Here is a 24,265-nt window from a genome sequence, read left to right as displayed (position 1 = left end):
AAACCCACGGGGTACTCTTGGTAAGCAGGCTGGAATCAAAACACGTGATGAAAATTAGTGAGCAGTCCTAAGCAGCAAGGCACTGTGTTGAAATGTTGGGAAAAGGTGCAGAGGGAGGAGGTGTGCTGGGGAGGCCGGGCCAGGCTTTGTGGCAGCCACGGAGAAAGGGGAGGAAGCTCCTGAGGGGGCAGAAAGAAGATCAGGCCTCCCAAGCCTGCAGCAGGTGGGTAAAGGCCAGCTATGGTGAGGGACAGAGACCCCTGGCCCAGGTCAGCAGGGAGAAGATGTCACCACTCTCTTCACATGGGACATACCACCAAATCCTGTGACATGGTCCTCAAATTGACCCTCCAGTGCCTCTACCTTTCCGATCGCTGCCCTTCCTCCTGAGGGCTCTTTGAAATTTGATTAAGGTTCTGAGCACACGTTTCAGAATTTCTGGATGCAATTTGGTATTATAGCAAAGAAAGCAGAGGATATTTGCTATCACTTTAAAGAATGTTTCTTTCCCTCTTCCTCTGAGTACCTGACCCCACAATCATCGCTGGCTTTGAAATAATAGACCCATCATAATTATGAGAATTAGTCTGGAGGCTTCTGCCTTGTTTGCTCAACTGAGGTTATTAAGAGTGTTTTTTAGAGGTGGAAAGGGCGTCCGGGATCCTCTGGGCTAAGATGGCAAAATCAGAAAGAGGCCTACAGGGTGGAGCTCCGATGGGGAAGGGGATGGCTGGGGAGGAAGCCCTGACTCCTCAGTCACAGCAGCCATTGATCCTTGGGACCAAGGACTGGCTTTGGGAGTTGGCAGAGTTTCTTAGGGGAAGCTAGAAACCCTGACCACATGAGAGCGAAATGCCCCAAAGTTGTAGATGTTATAAACAAATTTAGCAACTCAAAATCCTGTGGGGACGGGACCTTTTTCCTAGCCCTGCAGATTACAGAAGTGGTAAAAGAGGCCCAAGGGTGGAATAGAACTTGAACTGAGTCATTTGGACAGTGGGCACTATGCATCCCTTCCACCTCCCTGCTCCAGGTCCATCCATTGAGCTGTGTTGACCACAAGTGTCAGCCTAATACTCTCCCATTAGTCTGCTGCCCACCATGCTTCTTTCTAGAAGCTTCTGCACGCCCATGGCCAGGATCTTCTCTTGGGTGGCTTCAAACCCACTGCGCAGAAGCCAGATAAAGTCGGCGCTGCAAGTGCCCAATGCTGCTGTCACCAGGCAGCTGGCTTTGTAATGTCCCTTTGCAGATGTTGGGGCAAGAGCAATGAAGCAGCCCTGGGCATCAGGCAGGGAAGGCCCAGTGCTCTGGAGGGTGGCTTCAGTATCCTTAGCGGGTATTAAAGAAACCGAGATATAGTTAGTGCAGAACTCTTTCTTTGACTTAATTTATTATAATGTATGTGGCTAAAATGTAGATCACACTGCTGTTTTGGATCTCCATTTTGATTCCCAAAATTGCAATCATGATAGGTGGATTATAACCGTGCTTTAACATACAGATGAGGAAATGTATTCCTGTGCCGTTTCCCCCTAAGGAGAAGACAGAGGATAAGGGGCAGGAGTTTTGAATAACCTTGCAACATTTACTTGTCTCTCCCAGTTATGGGATAGAAATTAGCATCGCGGATCATACGCACTGTGCGCACAGTGCTGTTTGAATATTAGTGCACAGGGGTTTCCAAAGGGAAGGAGAAAGTGATTTTTCCATATGAAAGAAAAAGTCACCAGTATCTAGCAGAGCAAAGTGGTATCGTCTTGTCAAATTGTGACTTATTAAGTGCTAACTGTATGCCAGGCACCTTGCTAGAGACTGGGTGCACGGGTGCCACAGCTAACCAGGCAGACCCAAGAGTTGTTGTGGAGTTGATAGTGGGTGGTGCCCACTAGGGGTGAGCCAGGGGAGAGGGATGGAGGCTTGGGGGAAGCCATGAGCAAGGCTGGGGGGCTGTGGGTTCTGGGCTAAGGAAAAGGAACATCCAGCAACCACCACACAGACAGAGAGCCCAGCATTCCTCCCCATTCTGGTAGTGCATGTGGGATGCCCCCAAGAACATATGTCTGGACAGAACTTTCCTTCAGGCTCAGAAACTCAGTGCAAGTACCCAGGTGGAACCAACAGCCTGATGTACTGCTCTGGGGCCTGGACTCTGCTTTCTCCACCAGCCACGGTCCTGGGCCAGCAGCCACCCCACCGATCACATCCTGAGATGCTGTTTGCACAAATCATTTCACCTGTCTCACGTGGCCCAGCTCTGGGGTGGGGCTCCTGGGAGCCTTCAGCTTGCTGCAGAGTCTCTGTGTGCATGACAGGCTTTGGCTGGGCAGGTGTGGACAGGGAGGAGCCTTGAGGTGGGAGGAGTTTGGGGCAGCCTTGAAAGGCACAGGGGGACAGGTGGGGCTCCAGGGACACAGGCCAGTTCTCTTCCTCCTCCTCCTCGGGCCTGAACTCTGGTGGTGAGAACTCTGCGCTCTGAGAAGCTGGACAAGCAATGGGCTGGAGCCCCAGGAGAAGTGACTAGACTGGCAGAGGACAAGGAAGTGGGAACAGGTTGCACAGAGATCAGACTTCCTTTGTCATGTGTCACCTTCCTTTCTTATGCGAGCCACTGCAGCCTCTACCCTCTCAAAGACAGGCCATCTGGACTTGGTGTTGGATCTCACACTGTTAGAAAGGGCTGATCAGTGGAGGCTCATTAAGTACCTAAAAGGAAAAGGCAGCCCCCCCCCCCTTAGATCACACTGTTGGGAAAGGGCTGCCCAGAACTCTCAACGCCATTCACTCAGTCACCAGGGTTTACTGAGTACTCACTCAGTGCCAGGACACTAAGGGACATGGGAGTGAGAAAAATAGACCTCATTCCAACCTTTAAAGAGTGGACAGTGTCATGGGGGAAAAAAAATTAAACAGGTGATCCCACACATATGTATAGATCGAGCATCCCTTAGCTGAAAATTCAAAATCCATAATAGTCCAAAGTCTGAAGCTTTGATATGATACACACCTGACCTCATGTAACAGGCCTTAGTCAAAACAGAGGTGCTGAAATTATTGTATGAAATTATCATCAGGCTATGGGCAGAAAGTTTATGAAACATACAGATTTCTTATTTTATCTTGGTCCCAGCCCCAAGATATGCCATTGTATATGTGCAAATATTCCAAAACTCCGAAAAAATATAGACCCCCAAAACACTGTTAGTCCTACGTGTTTCAGATGAGGGATACTCAACCTGTACTAAGCACAGACTCTAACAGGTGTCCTTCAGGTAAAGTTCTGGGGTGACTGAACTGAACCAACTTAGTGTGGAAGGTCAGACAACATCTGACCTAAGCAAGTGTCACTGGAGTGGAACCTACAAGAATAAGCAGGATGACTCAGGCTGGAGGGAGGTGGGGGTTCCGAGCTGGTGTCTGAGGAAAGAGTGTGTGCTGAGATAATGAGGTGTGATGGAGATTTCCATCTGGCATGCCAATAGGGCTGGCATAAGGAGTTTAGGATGTTCTGGAAACGCCCCGGACAGACCCAGAACAGCTGAGCAGGAGGTGTGGGAGCAGCTTCAGAGCCCTCTTTAGGCGTCATGGAGGAAAGTTCCCAGGAGGGATCACAACATTGTCCCTCAAATCCTATCATAGTCCCATGTCACAGCCCACTGTCCACAGACAGCTCTGAAGTTCTTTCTCAGTGTTGGGGTTGAGCTGTCCTGGGACAGAACATGGACTGGCCAGGAGGTTCTCTCAGAATACAGATTCCTCATGTGCAGGACTGATAGGCTGACCTGTGTAGTTGTGAGCCAGTGGACATCCAGACGAGTGGGACACTAGGCACAGGTGCTGAGAGGCAGCTCCCCGTGTCATCCACCACCAGTTATCTTCCAGATGGAGCTGGGGACATGAGGCTTGAGCTGCTGTGACCTATCTACCCCACTTCTCCCTGCTATGCGAATCCCCTACCTTCCTCCCAGGTCTTCCTTCCCCCAGGCTCTCACCGACTCACCTCAAAGTGATGTTTGGAGGACAGGTGCCTAATGAGCTGTAAGTTCAGGGTTAGAGAATGGGGGAGTGTAATGGCTTGCTTTACCTATGTAGGTTCCTGTCACAGTGGGTTGATGGCACAATGCACCATGACAATATAAATCCTACTTGGAATCTGCAGGGGAGGGACCGACCTTGGAGGGCCCTGTGTGACTCCATTGTCCCTGGCCTGTCATGCTTTATCTATGTTTTGGACCATCTGGGTGAGGCAAAAGGCACTGCCCATTGGGAAACTACAAGATTTCTTTCTCCTTGTGATCTCATTTGGTTTTCATCAGGGATTGTAAAATAGGTGTCCTTATTTCCATCTGACATTGTTAGGGGCTGGGAAAAGTCAGAAACCTTTGCAAATACATAGTTTAGATGTGGCAGCACCATATTGGAGCCCAGAGTTGCTTATGACAGAGCCAGGGGCTTTCCCGATTTGACCTGGCACCACTGCAGGCATTAAAGGTACAAAGGTCTTACACAGGCACTACCTGTATTTCAGGAAATATGCTGATTCTTTTGTGTTAAGCACCATTATCCAATGATCCACTATTACAAACAAGAAACTTGAAGTTCAAGAAGCGTTAACAGTTTGCTCTGATCACAGAGTTAGCTCTGGCAGAGTATAGATTCGAACTTAGATCGAACTCCGAAGTCAAACAAGCCTCAGTGTTATGAGGTGTTCTAATGCCCAAACTGGTGCCTTCAGGTGGAATGAACATCTGCTTATGTGTCTCCCAGTGATTGGGGAGGGCCAGACCTTCTCTGTGCCCTTTTGGGGACTATGTGTTGATGCTGCTCAACTGCCTGTTGCTCCCCTCCCTCCTACACAATGAGGGCTGCTGGTTCTTTTTCACTAGTTTTAGGAGACCTTGAAGGACACATTCTTCTTGTCTTGTCAGTTCTTTGTCACTGATTAAAATTCCTTTGGACTTGTCTGTGGGATTCCCAGAGCCTAGAAAGTTCCCTTTGAGAACTTTGCCAATGCTTAGTTACTTCTGTGATCATAGGAAGAATGTCCAAACTTGATCCTCCTGCATGAAACTGCCAGCTAGGGCAGCTAGCTCTGGAGCTAGGGCTAGTTCATTGATTGACACCTCCATTCCTCATGTAGTTTTAGAGACCTTTTATGTGCTGGGGTATAGGATGGGAGAATCCATGCCTGAGTCCTATGCATTTTTAAGGCTATAAAGAGAACTGGTGACAGAGAAGGACACAGTGTATGCTTCATCTAACCAACAGAGCTAGCTGAGGGCCCACTAGGGATGGGATGTGGCGCTATCCCAGGTTTTAACTTGGGAGGGACATGGTCCAATTGATAATTGAGAAAGATCACACAGGTAGAGTCGGTCAGGAACCACCAGAAATAAATTCACACTCCTGCCAATGGCTACAAAAAGGGAAATCAGGGAAAACTTTGCTAAACGCGTGACAGTCACATTGGCTGAAGAGCTCTGCCCTTTGAGCAGCCTGAGACATCAATCTTGTCGGGGGCACTTGAGGCTGAATCAGGAGGGCCATTCACAGGGCATCAGCTCTGGCTGCCATTTGTCAGCAGCAGGTACAAACACAGGGGACAATGGGGACAATGCGGTGGTCTCGGCTGTCTCCTTGGCTCCTCCGCTCTGTGGCTTGAGCCAATGCTGAAGGCTTTGTCTTTTGGAGACCCACCAGCTGGGCAACAGATCTCCAGAAACATCTCTGTGCTGAGTCTGATTGGCAGAGCTGGGTAGATTTTTTTACATGCCAAATAAAATATTTATTGATAAAAGGTATTGAAGAATTTGGCATTTATTCAAAATAATTTTAAATCTTGATTCAATGATGGTGTCCTTCTGATAAAGATCCTCAAATTAAAAGGGCTAGCTAAGTCCGTGTAGCTCAAAAATGGCAGTTAACTTCAGAGCTGGCAATTGACACTTGTTTTCTGCCACTGTTTACTCTTCAATAAAAAATGCATATTTACCATAGCAACCTCCTGGTCACGTGGTGCCCTATCTTACACGCTACCCTCTAAAACAGAATAGCTTCTTAAAGAAACACACACAGCCTAATAGGCTTGCTTTTCAGATGCAAAAATGTGTTCTTTATAAGGAAGCCCTCTTTCCTGGGATTTAATGCTAATAAACGCGTCATCTTTATAGAAATCATTTCCATCCCATGTCTTAAATTTTAGGACATTCATTCTGGAAGCCTAAATAAAATTACTCTTGGAAGGACTTTTGATTATCTTGAGGGTCTGCCGATTATTTTAATACGGTTCTAAAAATATATGTGTATTACATATATATATACTTGCGTTCGCACACGCTTACATATATATATTAAGCGGCAGTCATCAGCATCATCTGGAAGGGAGTTTGGTGTAGATTCCAATGACCTGCCGCTTCATCTGTGATTAAAGATTGTCATCTATGCAAAGCTCAATTGCAGCCTGAATTGTTTTTCGCTGTGCACTTGGGAGAATTGTCTGTGTTCAAGCTTTGGAGAAACTGCTCCAACCTGGACTTCTTAGAAAGGGAACATGGACCCTCCTTCTGGGGTTTTGAATGTGTCTGAGTCCACAGAGCTGGTGACCACAAGTCTCTCTGCACCCCATGGCAACCTTGCATACAGAATGTCACTTTGGCAGTATTCATGTGAAAGACCATTGTTAACTGGAGCTTAGCCTGTGCAGGGCACTGTGATAAGTGATTTATGGACCTTACTGTACACAGTTGTTTGAGGTATGGATTATAATCCATCTCTGTAGATAAGGAAACTGAATCTCTGGGAGGTTATGAACTTTGCCCAGATTCTGCAACTAAGAATTGGTGGAACTTGTGCTGTTTTCTTTTTGCAGTACAGGGATCAAACTCAGGGCCTCACACATGCTAGACAAGTGCTCCACCACTGAGCGGCATCCCCAGCCTTGGAACTTGGTTTTGACCTGGGGCCTTTTGGATTGCAAAAACCTCTCCACTCATTCTGTATTTTGAACCTGTTTATCAGATTTAACTCTGGAAGTGGGGCTGAGACGGAGAAACTATTGGGGAAGGATTGAGTGAAGGGCACTTTCTATTCCAGATATTCCCCTGAGATTTCCAGGTGGCCTCAGTGTCAATCAAATTATTTGAAACTCCCTTCCCAAGCCTGGCAGCCTCATACTCCTGGGCTGGGCTCAAGTCAGAGCTGGCATGCCACAGGTTCCTATAGATGCCACAGCCCTGGGGAGAGGTGGTGTGGCTGTGTCCAAGCTGTGGTCAGTGCCCCTAGCGATGCATCTGAACTGGGCCTGGCGGATTTTTAAAATTCCTTTCAGCCACATGTAAACCAGTATGAAAAACAAGAACATATTGTGAGTCTTTTATGCTTAATGGCTTTGGGGGAAAATCCGATTGTGAAGTGAAGCAGGGCTCTCTGTGGCGAAGTGGCATTGTGACCCGAACTCAGTGGAGGAGAATTGCCCAGACCCCACGCCCCAGCCAGCCAATCCGACTGCAGCGTGTGCATGAGCCATTTCATAATTATCTATCATGAATGTCTCCGTGCTGCCTTAATAGATTATTTAAAATGGTGCATGTACCTCCCGTGCAAGCCCAAGTCAGCCCCAAACCATACATACGTACAAGCTGGGAGAGGTAATTGCTTATCATGTATCTCTTTGTTCCAGACACTTTTATAAAAGAGTATGTATTATGTATGGTGTGACCTTCAAATGTCAGGAATGTGTTGTGCAATAAACTGTCAATATTTGTGGTTATAAGGTACTAGATGACTTTTACAATAATTGGAACGGCTATATTAAAAGCTTGGATCACTCAGCTGGTTAAAGAGAAAGACACAGGCCAGCGTTCATCAGGGACTTGCCTTCTGCCAACTATTAAATGAAAGATATTGCAAGGTGCTTAAGATGTCTTCTTTGTTTAAAAAAGAATATGGCAAAACATGTCTCCAGGGGAGACGTTATCTCCAAATCATCCTCTCTCCTTTCCATGTGCGCGATTCCCAGGAGAAAACTCAGCTCCACAAGTTATGGCGACTGACCAAATGCATTTTAAAAAAGATTGGTCCAGCTGGTTCTCGGTGTCATTTAGGTAAGAATTCCTGCAGTTAGATCTCCCACGATCTTCTCCCCACCCCCACTCCCACCCATCTAGGAGGGGGCTGTAAATTATCTTAAGAGGATCTTAAAAGCTATAGTTTTTTTTTTTAAAGAAAATAAATTATGTAGAAATCTTTTGGGAATTTATGCTTTACTGAAAGTAGAGCCTTCTATAGTTTTCTCTAATTTTTTTCAGAGAGAAAGGAGTACTTAAATTATGAAAAAAAGAGAAAGATAACAAATATTTTAGAAAAATTATGATAGCATCTGGGTCATAGATTACCTCACAAATATGTGCTCTGGTGTGCCCTTCTATGGACTAATGTCTCTTTGTGCTTTTGTGGGCTGTTTCTTTTGGTGCCCTTTAGCCAGGAATTGAGTATATGCAGTGGCAGAAGCTGACTTATTCAGCCGTGGACCTTCACGTTCTGAAGAGCTTACTCATGGCCTTGATGTTTATAGTTGTGCATTTGTATTTTCTTCCACCTAAAGATAGAGAACTGGGACACCTCCTCCAGGAAGCCTCCCTAGTCATGCCCTGCCTTCTCTACCCCTTTGCCTCAGACTCCCAACCCCAAATTCTTGCACTGAGCACTCTGAAGCACTTCAGATACGTTTGACTGTGTCCTAGGACCATTTCCTCCCAGGCTAATCAAAGTACCTTTCCTCTCACTGGAGCTGATCTGAGCATCTAAATTCCATTTCTCTTGCCTCCTGTGATTCTTCAGTGTATTTAAGAGAGTATTTATTGAGCACCTTCTATGAGCTGAGTACTTGCCATGTGCTAGAGATATAATAGTAGACAATAAAAACTGGACCCTGTTCTCTCGGAGCTCATGGTTCCAGGGAGAGGACAGGCAGTAAGCCGCTCAATATCCAGGTCACTACAGTCTGCAAGGGCCATATGTGCTCTCAAGGAGCCTACCAGGGAGAGAGCCGTCCTGAGAGCCAGGGACTGGGAGGTTCCTTCTGTCCAATAGGGTGGTCAGAAGTGGCCTCCTGAGGTGGTGTCTTTTGGATGACAGTCTGAATGAGAGGTCTCCTTGTGAGTTCTGGGGCAGAGAGTTCAAGAGGAGGGGCAGCAGGGGCAAGGTCCTAAACAGGGAACCAGCCTTGGGAGCTTGCGGAGAACGGAAAGACGGAGGCTGGAGCACAGGCAGGGGAGCAGGAATGAGGTCAAAGCAATAGTGGGGGCCCCTTGGAGAGGGGCTTGGGGATGTCAATGAGTTGGAGATGATTTTAAAAAGCAATGAATCCAGTAGCCCATCTGTCCCTTGAAAGAACTAGAGGCTGATCCAGGGGACAGCATTTCCCTGGGCTGTTTTGCAGATTTGTTGTTCTCTCTGCTTCTGCTCACCAAGGCCAGGTTCTTGGGTGATATTAATTGTCCTGACTCATCCTTAGTGGTGTCTGGACTGGGCTACAGCCCACTGTCTCTGACCAGGACAGAAGGAGGAGGGTTGTGCAAAGCCCAAAGAGCACATCACACCTGATGTCACAGTGGAGTCCATGAATCCCACACCCTACCTGCTACATCACTGGCTCACAGTCCCTAGGCTGCCCCCAATCAGCTCATAGCTGACCCTCAGAGCCACAAGAGCCGTCAGCCTGAGGATTATAGGGGATACTGTCAACAGTGGCATCACAGAATACGGAAGGAAAGAGACCCCCATGGGTGGCCCGATCACCAGCAGGAGAGTTTCATAGACTCCCCAGGCGATTAAGAAAGGGCTCTGGGCTTGGTCAAACCAGAATCACATTTGGCCCACAATGCTTGATTTTAAAGCCCTTGTGTATTTTAAGGGAAATTTAATCCATGTGTTTCTGATTCATTTTCACTTAACTCATCAAAATGTTGCTCTAGAGAAGCTATTTGAAATCCAAGTATCTTATATTTTCTGTCTTTAAAAAAAAAGAAAGTTTTAGCCTCTTAATGACCTATTTCCCCAATAGAAATCCTGTCTTGCCAAAACCAAGATAGGATTGGAGTTCTGCTCAGCTTTGAGTTTGGGGTGAAGGTGGGAAATGGTGAAACTGTGAACATTCCACCTCTCACCTCACGTGCTCTGGGGCCAGGCCATTCCCCTGTTCCCAATAATACCCAAAGAAGTAGGCTAGTGCCTTCTTATAAGTGGGCATTCTTTTTTTTGTAATAGCTCTCTTTTAAACAAATAATTTCACCAATCCATATGAATACTTAGCTGGTTAACAGGACTATATATGGCCGTCATAAAACTCAGAACTCTGATGGAACAGTAGAGACAACAAGTTAATACTGACCCAAGCCACGAGTTATGTCTTCCAAGATCAAGTAGGGTTGTTTACAGTGATGTTACAATTTTATGCATGCCATTAATTTTAAAATCATTTTTCAAAACCAAAGGAGGCCCCCTTTTTTTTGACCTTGGGCAAGTTTCTTCACTCTTCCCCTGGCCTTTAGTTCTTCCTCACCCAGGCCCCTGGGTGAGGCTGTTCTTGAATCTTTACCACCTTGATCACTGTTTTTCTCGAGCCTACTAATTTTAAAGTTTTCAAATTCAGGGAAAGTGTTAAGTTTTTAAGAGGAACTATACATTATTCCTTAGGACTTTCTCCAGGGTGTTAGTTATTTAACACCCCTGAAAAGATCTTAGCATGCTGGTACATGTGGGCAAAGACACAAGAGAGAGGTGAAGTTTGGGGGTCTTGCTAAATAGCCCCTCCCCTCTTAATCTCCACAAATAGATTTTTTCCCCTCCATTAATGAAGTGAGAGCCGTGCTTTTGAGATCTCTTTACACAAGGTAGACTTTCAGAATTAACTGACAAGTCATCAGGGAAAATATATTTACTGTAGAACTGGAAGTTCCACAGAAATTAAAATACCATGGCATTTTATGCAATGAAGAAATAAACGCCCACATGTACAGAGAGCACCATTCCCTCGTGAGGTTGCTGGGGTGAGTCTCCATCCACTGGGTGGATTTCAGCACCACCATCACCGCCATCCATACCATCATCACCACTGTCATTTTGGTTTTAGCAGAAATATTTCCAAAATAAATCCTCTTGGGAGTGTGAAGGATCAGGCTGTTTAGCAGTAGGATGAAGTAAGAACTGAGAAAACAGGCAGAACTTTTAAAAATACCTTTCTTTCTTTTGTCTCACGTTGCTTCTTTGGGTCTTGGCTCTGTCTCTCATTCTGTGAAACAGGACTAGCTGAGAGATTAGGTAGAACCCAGAACCCCTCATCAGTAGGTCTACCCCTCTTAGTCAGCTCCTGACCACCTCCCACAATAGCAGCCTTCTAAATCTCCGTGGTTTAACTTTGCCAAGATTTATTTCTCATTCAAGCAACTTCTGATTTGGGTCAGCTCCCACCCATCTGGTGATTCCCCTCTCTCAATCCTTGTGCATCTGGGGAGGAAGGGGCAGAGGTGTAGGCTTGCTAAATCCTCTGCATTGTTTTTATCCGTTGGTGGAATGAGTCACCTGGTCTCCACTTAGCACAGAGGAAGTTGAGAAATGGAGGGGTCCATGGAATATTCCAGGAGTATTTATTGTCCCTTTGATGGTCATTTCTTTCCATCTCTGGAAGACTCATCTGCAGTTTCTTATTTAGTTCTGGAGTGAGGTTACTATGCGGCAGTGGGCAGCCTGGGGTGGGCTTGGGTTCTTCCAGCATCACAGGATTACAGGAAACCAGAGCTGAAGGACCTGGTAGGTCCCTGGGTGAGGAAGAACTAAAGGCCAGGGGAAGGGTGAAGAAAATTGCCCAAGGACAGGCAGGCTTCTCTATCCAGGAGGAAAGGACTCCACCACCCAACTCCTGAGACAGCCTTCTCAGCAAACAAGCCTATTTTAAATAAACCAAGGAAGTATGTTTAAAGATAATCTGCAGGGAAATCTGCCCTTAAGGTACAAAGGAATTTTATAAACCAAGTTTTCAAATTCTAAACATATCATATAATAATAAGGTTGAGTGTATAATGCGGCAGCCGTAAAATTCGAATCATGTTTGCGTACAGCAAGATAGCCAGTCTCAGGGATGGCGTTGAACAATCACTCCAGTATCTGGACTCTAACTTTTGTGTCTAGACTTTAACTTTGAAATGTTATTTGCTTTTCCAAGCATCTCTGTGTCTTTCCAGTACTGTCAGTTTATGGCCTACTGGATGATGACGGTTCTAAGAAGGTCCATGGCCATCTATCTCCACACCCCCCATCTCTTTCTTCAGCCCACAGCTGTGGGTTTCCTCCCCCTAGGAAGACGCAGGGAAGGTATGCTCTTTAATGTCAACTTGACCTAGGCAAACTCGCAGTACACTTGGAGGATTCATTAAAACAAGGCATGGTTTCTGACCTTGAGAAGATGAAATTAGTAAGGTCTGTTGTCTGATGGCCCCTCACTCCCAAATAACATATTTGTGAAACAAAACTTGAACTGGTTTGGATCTGTCTCCTCTCTTGTAGCAAATAAATAACTCTCTGCTTGTAGGCGCAGAAGAAAGCTGGCAGAGTTATTGCTTACCTTTTTCATCCCACTGGCCCTAGGCTGACACTGTGGGAAGAGGGCAAATGTAGCCTGGGTGTCTCTGGAATATCACTGGTGGCACCCATACCTAACATTCAGTGGGGTCAAAAAAGGAAACGGCATCCTCAGGAGCTATTTCCCAGCCATTTCTCCACCATGCAAACCCCAGAGCACAGCCAAGATGAGGGTGTGTTAAGCAAAGGCCACCTGTAGCCAAACGCCCCCCTGCTAGGTGGAGCGGCTCCTCCTTTCTCAGATGAGCACGTAGGATTAGATGGTCAGTTCAAGGCTGTCCTCTGACCCATGTCCACTTGTAGTCTACCCAACACACTTAGAGAAAGTGTCTGATAAAAGCGAAAAGAAAAACTGCAAGTTGGATGAAAAGAAATTAAAAAAAAAAAAAACAAACTCAGACCAACCCACAGGTGGTCTGACCAAGGATCACAGAGGCACTTTTTCTCAAACCTCTTCCTTTCTACCACCTGCTCCTGGGAGTGGCATCCAGGGCCAGTGGCTGTGTGGTACGGCAGGCCAAGCTGTGGAAGTTGGTCTTGCAGTTTGCAAAGGGACAGACTTTTACACTCAGGTAGAGAAAGCATTGGGAGCAGGGCCTCTTCCCTTTTGAATGGGGCTCTCTGGGTTCTGGGCAGGGCTGGGCCAGCACACACCCACCCAGGCACCAGATTGGACTTATACACAGGGCCTGTGAATGTGCGGTCGGGCCAGAACTTCCCCGGCCTTCACTGTACTTGGCTTCCAGCCTCTCTGGACACTTCCTGGGACCACCCACCTTCCCCTTCATCGTTGCACAGAGTTTGTTTTTCTAGGAGGATTAGTCTAAGAGTAAACTCTATAGGCCTCCTGGCCCTCCCAGAAAAAAAGGCCATTCCTGTGTAAAGTGAAAATTAGACTCTTAAATCTGCAAAGAAAGCTGTTTATCTTACAAATTTATTCTTTTTATTGGGCCACACATACCCAAGATAGAAAGATAAAAGGGAAACAGATACAGGCCATCACGTAGAGTGACATATACCGAGGCGCAGCTCATCCCCAACTTGTGTAAAGTCTTCCAGAGGAGCGCGTCAGTCTTGTCTCGATATTTATCTAGAATGTGCTCTGGACGAGCACTACCTAAACTCTCCAGGGGAAATATTCCCTCCGTCAGCTCTCCTTCAGCTTTTATTCAATAGCCGCCACCTTGCTGCTGTTCATAGGGCAGGGGTGGGTGGGGAACAGGACAGGAGGACCTGTAGGAACTTACCTTCAAAAGTCTGCACCTGCCTGCCTCTACCTAAAGCCAACATCCAGGACACTTAAGTCCTGTTAATAATTCAAACTGACAGCTGGGTGGCCTCTGAACTTCAACTGGACACCTGAACTATGTTTTGAGTGGCACTTGGGCAGAATTTTAATGAGGATCATGGTTGTTTAAGCTGACCTCATGGTCCCAGCACAAGGAAAACTGGGTACTGCCAGGAGACAAAGGCAGCAAGTTGTGCATTGGGCTAGGAGGAGATGGGTAGGAGGAGCTGGTATTTCCCCAGTTTAAACCTTGGTTGGTTAACTTGGGATTGACAACTGTCTATTGCTCTTCTGGGCTGAGGATAAACCACCTCTAGAGCAACCCCTGGAGACTCGGCCTGCTTTCATTTAGACGACCACTAACGTAGCGCTTGGTGGGGAGGTGACTGACTTTGAGTTGTAGACATGGATGAGCCTCGTCCACCAAATGCATTTTGCACTTGTACAAAATGGTGAAAAAAAAATGCCTCTTCCAAATGGCTAGAAGAGTTGGGAAAATTAGGATTAAAAGTGGGGTTTTAATGAACTTTTCCAGGGTGATTATCTGGTCACACAAAGGTCCAAATTCAAAGGGTGCTCCAAGCCCAAAGCTCTTCTACAGTTGTTTGGAGCAAACATTCAAATAAGAATAAAGCGTGTTTGCCTTCATCTTGTTCATGGTCTATAAGTCTGTCCCTTCTGGCCGTTAGCAGAGAACACCAGGAATGGATGTTGCTGAATAGAAGCAATTTGCATTTTCCATTGCTTGGAAGGTACAAATTTTATTTATTCTCCTCTCTGCAGAACTCACAGATCTGCTCATTATCTCAGAAGGTCCCCTTGTTCCCATAGTGGGATTTACCACAAGGCCTAGAGGGTGGACCAGAATCTACGGCAAGGACCCTGCGAGCCCCCGGAGCTTGGATTCTGGGCCAGGCCTTCAGCTTCCAGCTCTGTGGGGAGGCCCATGAATCAGGAAGGAGTCCAGAGAGGGCTCCCTTGCCTCCCCTCCTCAGAGATTCCAAACTCCCGTCCTGTCCCGGGATGTTGCCTGGGGCGGCAGTGTGATATGAGGCCTTGGGTACTGCAGTAACATATCCTCCAACCACCAGATATTTTCACAGTTTTATTTACTATTATGTCCCATCATTTCTGTGCAGAAGGCAGCCGTATGTAAATTTTATTCCATTTTCTAATGGTTTGGGTTACATAACAAATAACAGCAGGAAGGAAAATTTGTATTGATACTTTACAGAGGAACTTCTCAAGTCACTGCATGGAGATTTAAATGCAGGGCTCTAAGTTTATGGGAGTTTTGCAGCTGAGTTTCTGCACATGACTTCGAATATGCCACTATATGTTTATCATGGGCTAATTGTGGAACCGCATTTCCATACTTTTTCTTCTCCCTTTCATACGATTACACCAGCCAGCAATGGATACAAGACTCTACAAGGAAGAAATGATCGGTTTTGGATAATTTTCTTTCCTGTCCCAAAATAGCTGTATGTCTGCATGTCTTAGGGAATCAGCTGAGACCCTTTCTTTCTTTCTTTCTTGGTTGCCAGCTATAATGCAAATCTGATTTCGATCCTGTAGTGAACTCTCCAGCTAGCCCATATTATAAATTAATCAGATTCCACAAACACCCACATTTTTAAACTTTTGGAAAAAAAATATTTAATAGGAACTAAGCAAAAGAAGAAATCAAACCAGCTGCTGACACAGCTGTTTCTTCTCTTGTTTAATTCAGTTCAATATAAAGGTACCATATGCTGCTTAAAATGATGATAGGAAAGATGAAATAATTTAAGAGAATAACAAGAAAATACATGAATTGTCAGCATTCTGTCAGATTTAAAGAATGAAATAGACAGGTGTAGTATTGACATGTTTAACTTTGTGTGGTGTTAGCAGTTTTGGTGTGAACAACTTCTGACATGTGCTGAAGTGATGTGAGAATCCTTCTCCTCCACTGCAGACATTGGCGAGGAGGCTGGGAGATCCGCCGGCGTCCAGCAACCGGCGCTGCTTCGCGACAGGAGCCTGGGCTCGGCCATGAAGGACTGTCCGTACTGTGGGAAAACTTTCCGGACATCCCATCACCTTAAGGTCCACCTGAGGATACACACAGGTGAGAGATCTGGGTGCAGCTGGGGGCACAGTGCCCAGGAGGAGGTGTAACCACCCCCCATCCTCGCCTGGCCGTGTTTCTGGCCCAGGTCCACAACTGTGTCAGTCACTAACACTGGAACGTCTCAACTGGCCTGTCTACATGGCACTGGGTGGGTCAGTGATGACCCGAATTTCCTGATTTGGTGCTTAACGATCATGGTAGAAGTGGTGGGACCCACCCAGCTTGCCTCTCTTAAGTTCAGAAAGGATTAAGAACCTCCTTTGGCCCAATCTGGTTATAAGGCCATAGCTGGGGCTAGACAGAGAGTGTCAGTCTTCTCAGGCTACATGAAGTGGAGGTTGGGGGCTCCCTGCTCTGTCTCCTTAAAGAAAACATCAAGACACTCTTAACCAAGCAGAGGGAAATGGTTACTGAACTGCCCTGGCCACTTCTCTTGTTTCGGCATCCTACTGGCCCCCTGAGTGAGGACTTCTCTTCTGCTTTCTTCCTGGTCCCTCAGATGTTATCCTTTTTAGCTTTTCTGCTAGTTGTTTGTACGTTGCCAATATTAAAAAAAAAAAATCTATCTGAGATATGGACACCTCCATTTTCTTTGATTTTTCTCCTGACACTTTATCTATTGGAGTATGAGCTGCTTCAGAGGATAGACAAATATGCCATCTATTTTCAAAAATAATTGTGGTCTATTTCCCAAGGAATCAATAATGCTCAGGGTTGTGCAGGGATATCAAATACATTCGGGCCTTGTCTGCATCGTGTGGCTAAAGACGAAGAGCCCCCTCACATGGAACCCCACCTGGTGCCCACAAATCTCCCTGACACCAAGAGGAGCTCTGGGGACAGGTGACAGTGTGCCACAGATGGCCTTCTCATTGATAGTCTGGGTGTGGTGAGCCTCGTCCCTGCCCCTGCCTGTCCTGGAGTGCCTCTCATAGCATCATCCCAGGCCCCAGAGGGATGTCTTAAAAGTATGTACTAGGTCCCGCTTCTCTCCCAGAAGTCCCCTGTGATCTGTCCCTATGTCACTTCTGACCCCATCCTGGACCATTTTCCATCCTCATCCTCTTTCTGAGACACCCTCTTCCTGTTCCTCTAGTGCAGAATGACTGTCCCTGCATTTGAAGACACCATCCCTGACTTCCCTGTCTAAAATATCCCTCACACACCCTGCCTTATATTTTTCTTCATAAATTAATACATTCTGAACTGATCTTGCTTGGTTTAATTTTCGTTTCCTAATGCACTGTTGGTCTCCCATCCAGCAAAACCTACGATTTATGAGGGTGGCAGTCTTGTCCACCTTTTTAATTGATATCTTTTCTATAAATTCCGGGGCCTACAACACCTAGTAGGGGGCCCAGTGAGTCTATTTGAAAGGTTGATTGACAGAACCCAGCCTGGAGTGAGTGAGTGGCCCTCCTCCCACCCTCCCTGCAAGGTGACATTGGGTCAAGTGCAGGAGAGAATGTGGTTCATCTTGCAAGGAGCACGTGAACCCATCAGAAACCACAATGACAGTCAGACTGAAGTGCTGGATCCCTGGGGGGGGGGAGTGGAATGGAAGACCTCCCACCCCCCACAGTTCAGGGAGAGGTCTCTTCTGACAGACCAACAATGCATTCGCACATTTTATTGTCTCTGTTCATGCACCAGAGTATGAGCTCAGTGGGAGCAAAGGCTTTTGTCTGTTTGTCCATCCATGTCTTCCATACCTATGACAGAACCAGGCTCACAGAAGGCACTCAGAAAGTATTTGCAGAACGATTGAACTAGTAAGGGAGTTAGGGAAAGGAGCCAGTGTTAAGGTGGGCCATCTCGGACACCTTGTTTTTCATGCTAATGTCTATTTCTTTTCCTACCCAGGTTGGAGCTGGGGGCTCCTTAAATTGTGTAGCTCTGAGACCCACAGGCTGCAGCACAGGGATGCTGTCTGCAGGGTACCCACTTTCTGCAGGACAGTGGAAACGAGGCCAGGTGCATCTTATGCTTCTATCCGATATGAATTCAGCACCCTGGGCTGGGTTTGCCGGGTGGGTGATAGGTCACCTTGGGTGAGGCTGGCCTTGCAAGGGAGAGTAGATCAGCAAAGCAAAAGGCTCCTCAGTGCCTCTCAAAGAGGAGCATCACCGATTCTGTGGGCCCCATCCCCATCAACCTGCCCGGGGGGGGAGAGTGGACACTCCACAGAGTGCATCTGGGAATGTTAGGAACAAAGCTGCCAGAAGTCTGGTGAGCCCAGATGGAAGCGAACCGGATATTGGGATATTGCTTTCTGCCATTTTAAACCTTGAGGAAGATCCTTTTTCCAAACCTCTGCCTTGCAAACTTCTGAAGTTTGTGACCAATCGTCTTAGGAGACGCTGAGAGAGGCAAGACAGGAGAGGTATTCCAGAAACTTCCTTAGAATAAGGGAGAAAATGAAAGAAGCCATGGAAACATCACATCTCCACCAATGCCAACCCCCTCGGAAATAGCATTTGCCGTGTTTAAAAAGCAGAATGGTAACCAGATAAAGATCAATTTCCTTTTTATCTAAGAACAAAGAAGTTGGAAAATGCTTACACTTGTGCATTTGAATAGAACAGAAAGTGTTCCGTGTTATAAACCACCGAAGTAAACATCCATTATGACAATGTAAAAGTGTAGATTACACAAGTAATTAAAAATCAAAATCAAGTTATTTGTTAATAAATGATTTCATGGGGCTCCATTGGTTGAGATGCCCCCAACTGCCTTCCCCCTTTGCTCCTTGTGTTTTTGTAATTTCCAAATGACATGGCCAGCAGACAGAAGTCTAGAAAGAAAAATACACGTTCTCCGAAATGTCATCTTCTAAAGTTTTCCTACCGTGGGCTCAGAGGAGTGCATTTAAAAATTCCAACCTGTAATAAATACATTTTAATTGGTTGGGCTATAAGAGGTCCCATTCTCTGTATTTTTCTGTCACACTCCATCCTTATTAGAAGTCTTGATCGCATGACATCAACTGATAAAAACCATTTTCCTTTCTTTTCTCCACTGCATTAACTTAATTACTGCTCTTCTTTCCCAACACCTGTTTATTAGAGGCGCTGAGTACATTCACTAGTCAGATTGCTCTGAACACCTGCGGGGTGGGGACAGCCTGCACGTAGCTAGGATGTTTCTGCTGTCCCCTGGCTTCAGCCAGATCTGTGAAGGGCATAGGGGAGGCACCTGCAGGACCCTGGGAATCCCTAACACCTGACTAATCCTAGAGGATCCCCCTCAGTTGGGCAGCTGAGGGGAAACTAACCCTCTCCTCTCTTGTATTACCCTGGGCTGATTAGGACCGGATCACTGGACACAGGCAGTGTCTCTTCTAGAGCCCAAGAGCTGTGATTCGAATTCAAAGGCAGTCAGTGCAGAGTACAAAGGAGTTTGTGTCAGGGTTATCCAGAGAAAGAGAACCCATAGGAGATTGTGCAGCCATGTCACAGAATGACACTCAGTTATGACAGATGGAAGGTACACATTATCATGGAGCCCGAAACTCCTATCACCCCCTGACATCATCTCTTCCTCACACAACATCCTATGTGTTTGTGGGGATGCTGGTGTAAAAAACCTACTGCACTCCTAGTTGTATAAATGTATAGCATATCCAATTATGTACAGTATATAATTTTTGATCCTAGTAACAGGCCACTCTATAACTAGTTTATGCATTTCCTATACATTATTTTTTATTGTTATTTTAGAATGTAATCCTACTTACAAAAAAGTTTACTGTAAAGTAGTATGTGGTGTCATGATGGCAGCAACCCCATACACCTTGTATGTACTATAGCTTGATTACATCAAAAGGCTAGGTCAAGTGATTGACCTGTACCATCTAGGCTTGTGCAAGTTCACTCTGTGATGTTTTGCACAAGGATGAACCTGCCTAGTGACACATCTGTCAGAATGTGTCTTTGTTGTGAAGCGGCACATGACTGTGTGTGTTTATACATAACATTTTTGATAAGAAACTGGCTCGTGCCATTGTGGAGGCTAAGTCTCAAGATGTGCCGTTGGCAGGCTGGGGGCCCAGGAGAGCCAGCGGTGTAAGTTTCATACTGAGTCAGGGTCAAATGCAGAAGACTGATGCCCAGCTCAAAGACAGTCAGGCACATTCTCTCTTCCTCAGCCTTCTGTTCCATCCAGGCCTTCCATCAACAGATTGGAGGAGGCCCACACACCCTGGGGAGGCAACTCACTGATTCAGGTGTTAATCTTATTCAGAAACACCCTCACACAACATCCTCAGCATCACCTTTAACCAAATATCTAGCTACCCCGGGGTCCCACTCAGGTGGACACACACAATTAACTATCATAAGCATGCAGAGGCAAACATTTAGTCAAAATATGCAGCTCGAGACAGCGTTGTCCCAAGCTCTCTCTCAAGGTTAGCCAATTATCTCATTATTGCCTGCCCACAAATGAACTTCCCAGTGTCCCCTTCTCCGGCCCCAACTCAGGGAGGTGAATGCTTAGGGATATTCTGGAGGTGGTCGGGAGGCAGGCAGGTGTTCCTGGAAGACTCGAGTGTGTGTTTTCCCCCCAAACCCCCTGAGATACTCTAGGCTGGATCCACTCAGGTGACCCACCGGTGTGAGGGTTTCCCAGGAGAGTGCTGTGGTCTCAGGAATGACCATTATAGAGAAATGTAATAAGCAACCTCACTCATGATGACTCAGAGGCCCTAAAGTTCAGCATCTAATTAAAAATAAATCTCATTACTTTTTTCCCCCCTCTCAAATTATGCGGGTGGCTTATTAATCTGGTTTTGATGTGCTGCACACACTGGTCTAGCCCTGACTTGGGAACCTCTTTATGAGAATGGATCCGCACAGGGTGGTTTTCCTGGGGTATCAGCCACGGTCGGGGGCTTGGCCTTGGGCTGAAAGGCATGCCTGGCACTGCCCACTCCCCAGGGGCTGCCTCTGTGATGTTGCAGCAGGGTGCTGGCTGAGTGGGACACAGGGAGATGTCTTCCTGGCCTTGCTGGCTTTCCTGCCACCAAGCATGGGGTTTCCCTTCCATGTGGGACCAAAGAGAGTGGTGGAAATGAGAGATTTCTCCCCTGAAGCCCTGGAGGGGCTGCACCCACAGTGGGAGTTGGGGAGAGCTACGTAGCAAGAGGAAACTGGCTGACTGAATGCAGAACAATTCAGCCCACGAGGACAGGGCAGCAGGGGCAATCAGCAGCCACAGCCTCCTCTTTCCCTGCACTCCTAGGTGCAGGCGCTGAGCTGGGCTCTGCATATCAGTTTGCCCCTGATCCTTACAGAACTTCACGATGACCTCAATTCCATCCCCTGCACCATTGCAAGGGAGGACACCTAGCCTCAGTGACAGGAAGTTGTCCATTTCTCTATTACAGGCTGCAATCTGGTTGTCACCCAGAGTGCCATTCTCGTGACTACTGCACTGTATTGATGTTGTTAACTTTTCTGGGTGAATTTCCTGCTTGCTTTAGGGAATTAATGCAACATTTCTTTAACAGCGTGTGTCCACACCATAACCAGCAGGAGAGAAGGAAGTGACTTATACTCACAAGTTGTGTTGACGCAGCCTCCAGGTGACTTAAAAGGGAAGTACTGTGCACCCCGGCTTCTCCTTTACCCCTAACTCAGACTGGCCCGAGGCCAGGACTCCTTGACCTCGCGTGCCTCAGTTTCCCCACTAGCACAATGAGCTTAGGGAGGTGGCGAGGCAGGGGAATGGCCAGGGTGGCGTGTGCAGATACCCTGACCCCTGGGATGGATGGCGGGGTGGCATTTCTCCCTGTGGCATGGAGATGGTCAGTTTCTTGTGCCATCCTAGAAGCTGCCTCTCCCCTCCAAAAGCTTTCCAAGCACTGACGGGCACATAAATGTGGGTGGAAATGGAAATTTTCACTAACCTCATCCAGGTGCCTTCTGTCTGGGGTATACGTACCTTCCTTCTGATGCCACCATATTTCTTCATCTCCATACGGTAACCAGGCTGTTATAACACCTTCAACAAATATGAAGGCACACTGAATACATTTCCAAAAATGAGTTTGCTAAAACGGAAGCTCTTCCCATCTCCTTTCCCCCAAAAGAGAGGATGTGGTACTGTCCTCAGTGTGGGAACAGCCACATGAGCAATGGTTTAAAAAAAAAAATCTCCAAAAAGAAGATATTTTTTTCTTTTTTTGTTTTGAATCCAAGCTCCACTGTTTTTCTATTTCTAAGACAAACTGAAAGCCCATTTTGTTCCTCCACAGTCCCTCATCCTTGCTCTTCCTGCCTTAATGACATCCCAAACTTTTGTTGAAAATAATTGATTGAATTTAAATTTCCTTAAAAGTTTAAGAGGTAATGTTACAGTATAAATTTCCTACCAAACACTAAGTAGGGAAATATCCATTAGTGAAATTAACTACAGTTTCTAGGTAGCTAACAATGTGCCGTATACAGTAGGGCATGGCTAATGAACACTGCAGTGGGTGATATTTCATTATACAAATTAATGCTCACATTTTAATGGGAAAGTCACATAATGAATCTCGGCTTCAGTGACAGCAATTAGAGACACAGATTGTCCCCTTCTGGACAAGGCACTGTTTAGCAGTAAGCAGCTGTGAGAAAAGTCTTCAGGTTTACAACATATATATGCTTTGGGGGAATTAGTGTACAATTTATATTAATGTACTGAAGCTTGGCTGCAAAGGCGCCACCATATTTATCTCTCCTGGTATTAACTAAGTAAAGACATGTAGGAAGACTAAATAAATATCAAATGGAGGATGCGAATACGGGAAAATACTCCGTTCCCCAACTTAAAAGTGAAAATATGTTTGGAGATTTTGTTAAAAAAAGAAAGAAAGAAAGAAAATAGAAGCATGAATCACTTCCTCAAAGCTTAATCAAGGGGTTTCCAAAGAGAACGATGTGAATCCACCTGTTATTTTCAGAGAGGAGCTGTTGGGAACTTGCTGTGAGTAGCTCCAAAAGAGCTCCCCAGAACAGTAAGGACTCCTTTGGTCTCTCAAGTGCAAAGTGAATCTTCAGAATAATAAAAGATAGGACTTTATAAAAACTGACATAGTGAACCGACTAAACCACCTGGTTACATATTTCTAAAAATTTAGGAGTGATGATTCGAAAGAAGTTACCAATGATATTCCGGAATTGAATATCTGTCTTATGCCACAGGTCAGTGTGAGGCCAGCTCAGGTCAAGGCGGTGCCAGTCATTTCATTAGTGCACTGGAATGATGAGCTGATTTTTTTAAAAAACAAAAATTCATGAAGTTCCTTCCTAGCAAAACTCTCTTTTCTGGAAATGTATTCTTTGGATCCCCATGATGTTCCTTTAAAACACTGTGAGAGGGTTCTCTACAGAAAGCCACCAGTGTCCTCATCGGCTACCTCCAGTGGGTGATTGTCCCCTCCTGCACATCCTTGTCCCAGGCACAAATTTCAAACTGGCTGCATGGTCCAGACCTATACTGCAACATACGACACCATGGTCTTCTCAGTGTTTAAAAAGTTTCAAAGTAGTCACCAATATATAAACATTGAGATGCCATATACAGAAATCTGAAAATGAGGATTTCCTAGAGAACTGGCGATCCAGGTGCCCACAGCTGGTTAGAAGCGAGAGGTGACTGCTCTCCAGAAGAACCCTTCGGCCCCCTCCCCGCTGTTCCCTGTACTCTACCTGACTCTGAAGGCACATGAGTGTGTGGCTCCTGCAACAGGCAGGCATAGAGATGGCAAATCCCAGACTGCATGGAGGTGACTGGAGGGCTCATGACCCCCTGGAAAGCTTGAGGCAATCTGAGGGACCTCCCAGGAGATTGGACACATTTATGGCCTAAGTGGCCAATCGTTCAAATAGACAGAGCTGCTGGCAGGGCCCGGAGTAGCCTGTGCCACAAGGCTGCACAGGGAATGCCTGTCCAAGTCTCAGGCAGAGTCCAGTCAGCTGGGAGGGGACCGGGCAGGCCCACTGCCTGATTCCTTGCAGAAGTCTGGTCATGTCTGCAACCTGGGATTTGTCAGTCAGCCCAGAGCTCTTGGGTTGAAGAATGTGTCCAGATGCAGTGGCTTTGACTGTGAAGCAGCTCAGCACAGGTGGACTCAGCATTTGTCTGTGCTGGCCAAATGGAGGAGCAGCCCTTGACCACACCTCCGAGTCTGCTGAATGTGCTGAGAGGTCTCTCCTCTCAGTAGTTACTGCACCCCATCT

The 24,265-nt window shown here is 46.4% G+C and overlaps 1 protein-coding gene across 4 annotated transcripts in view; it reads left to right on the top strand.

The window, feature by feature from the left end:
- Znf536 (zinc finger protein 536) overlaps positions 1 to 24,265 on the top strand; it is a 435,517-nt gene that overhangs the window by 252,944 nt on the left and 158,308 nt on the right. For all 4 annotated transcript variants that reach the window (XM_046448182.2, XM_058580443.1, XM_058580442.1 and 1 more), the window contains exon 5: positions 15,885 to 16,037. In XM_046448182.2, coding sequence (XP_046304138.1) covers positions 15,885 to 16,037 — 153 coding nt within the window. The remainder of the gene's footprint in view (positions 1 to 15,884; positions 16,038 to 24,265) is intronic.

Source organism: Marmota monax, unplaced genomic scaffold (genome assembly GCF_021218885.2).
Source record: "Marmota monax isolate L192 unplaced genomic scaffold, Marmota_monax_Labrador192_F-V1.1 WCK01_AAM20220418_F8-fsc00101, whole genome shotgun sequence".
NCBI classification, from domain to species: domain Eukaryota; kingdom Metazoa; phylum Chordata; class Mammalia; order Rodentia; family Sciuridae; genus Marmota; species Marmota monax.
The sequence above is the reverse complement of the archived record's forward strand: the minus strand, read 5'-3'. Positions and strand labels throughout refer to the sequence as shown.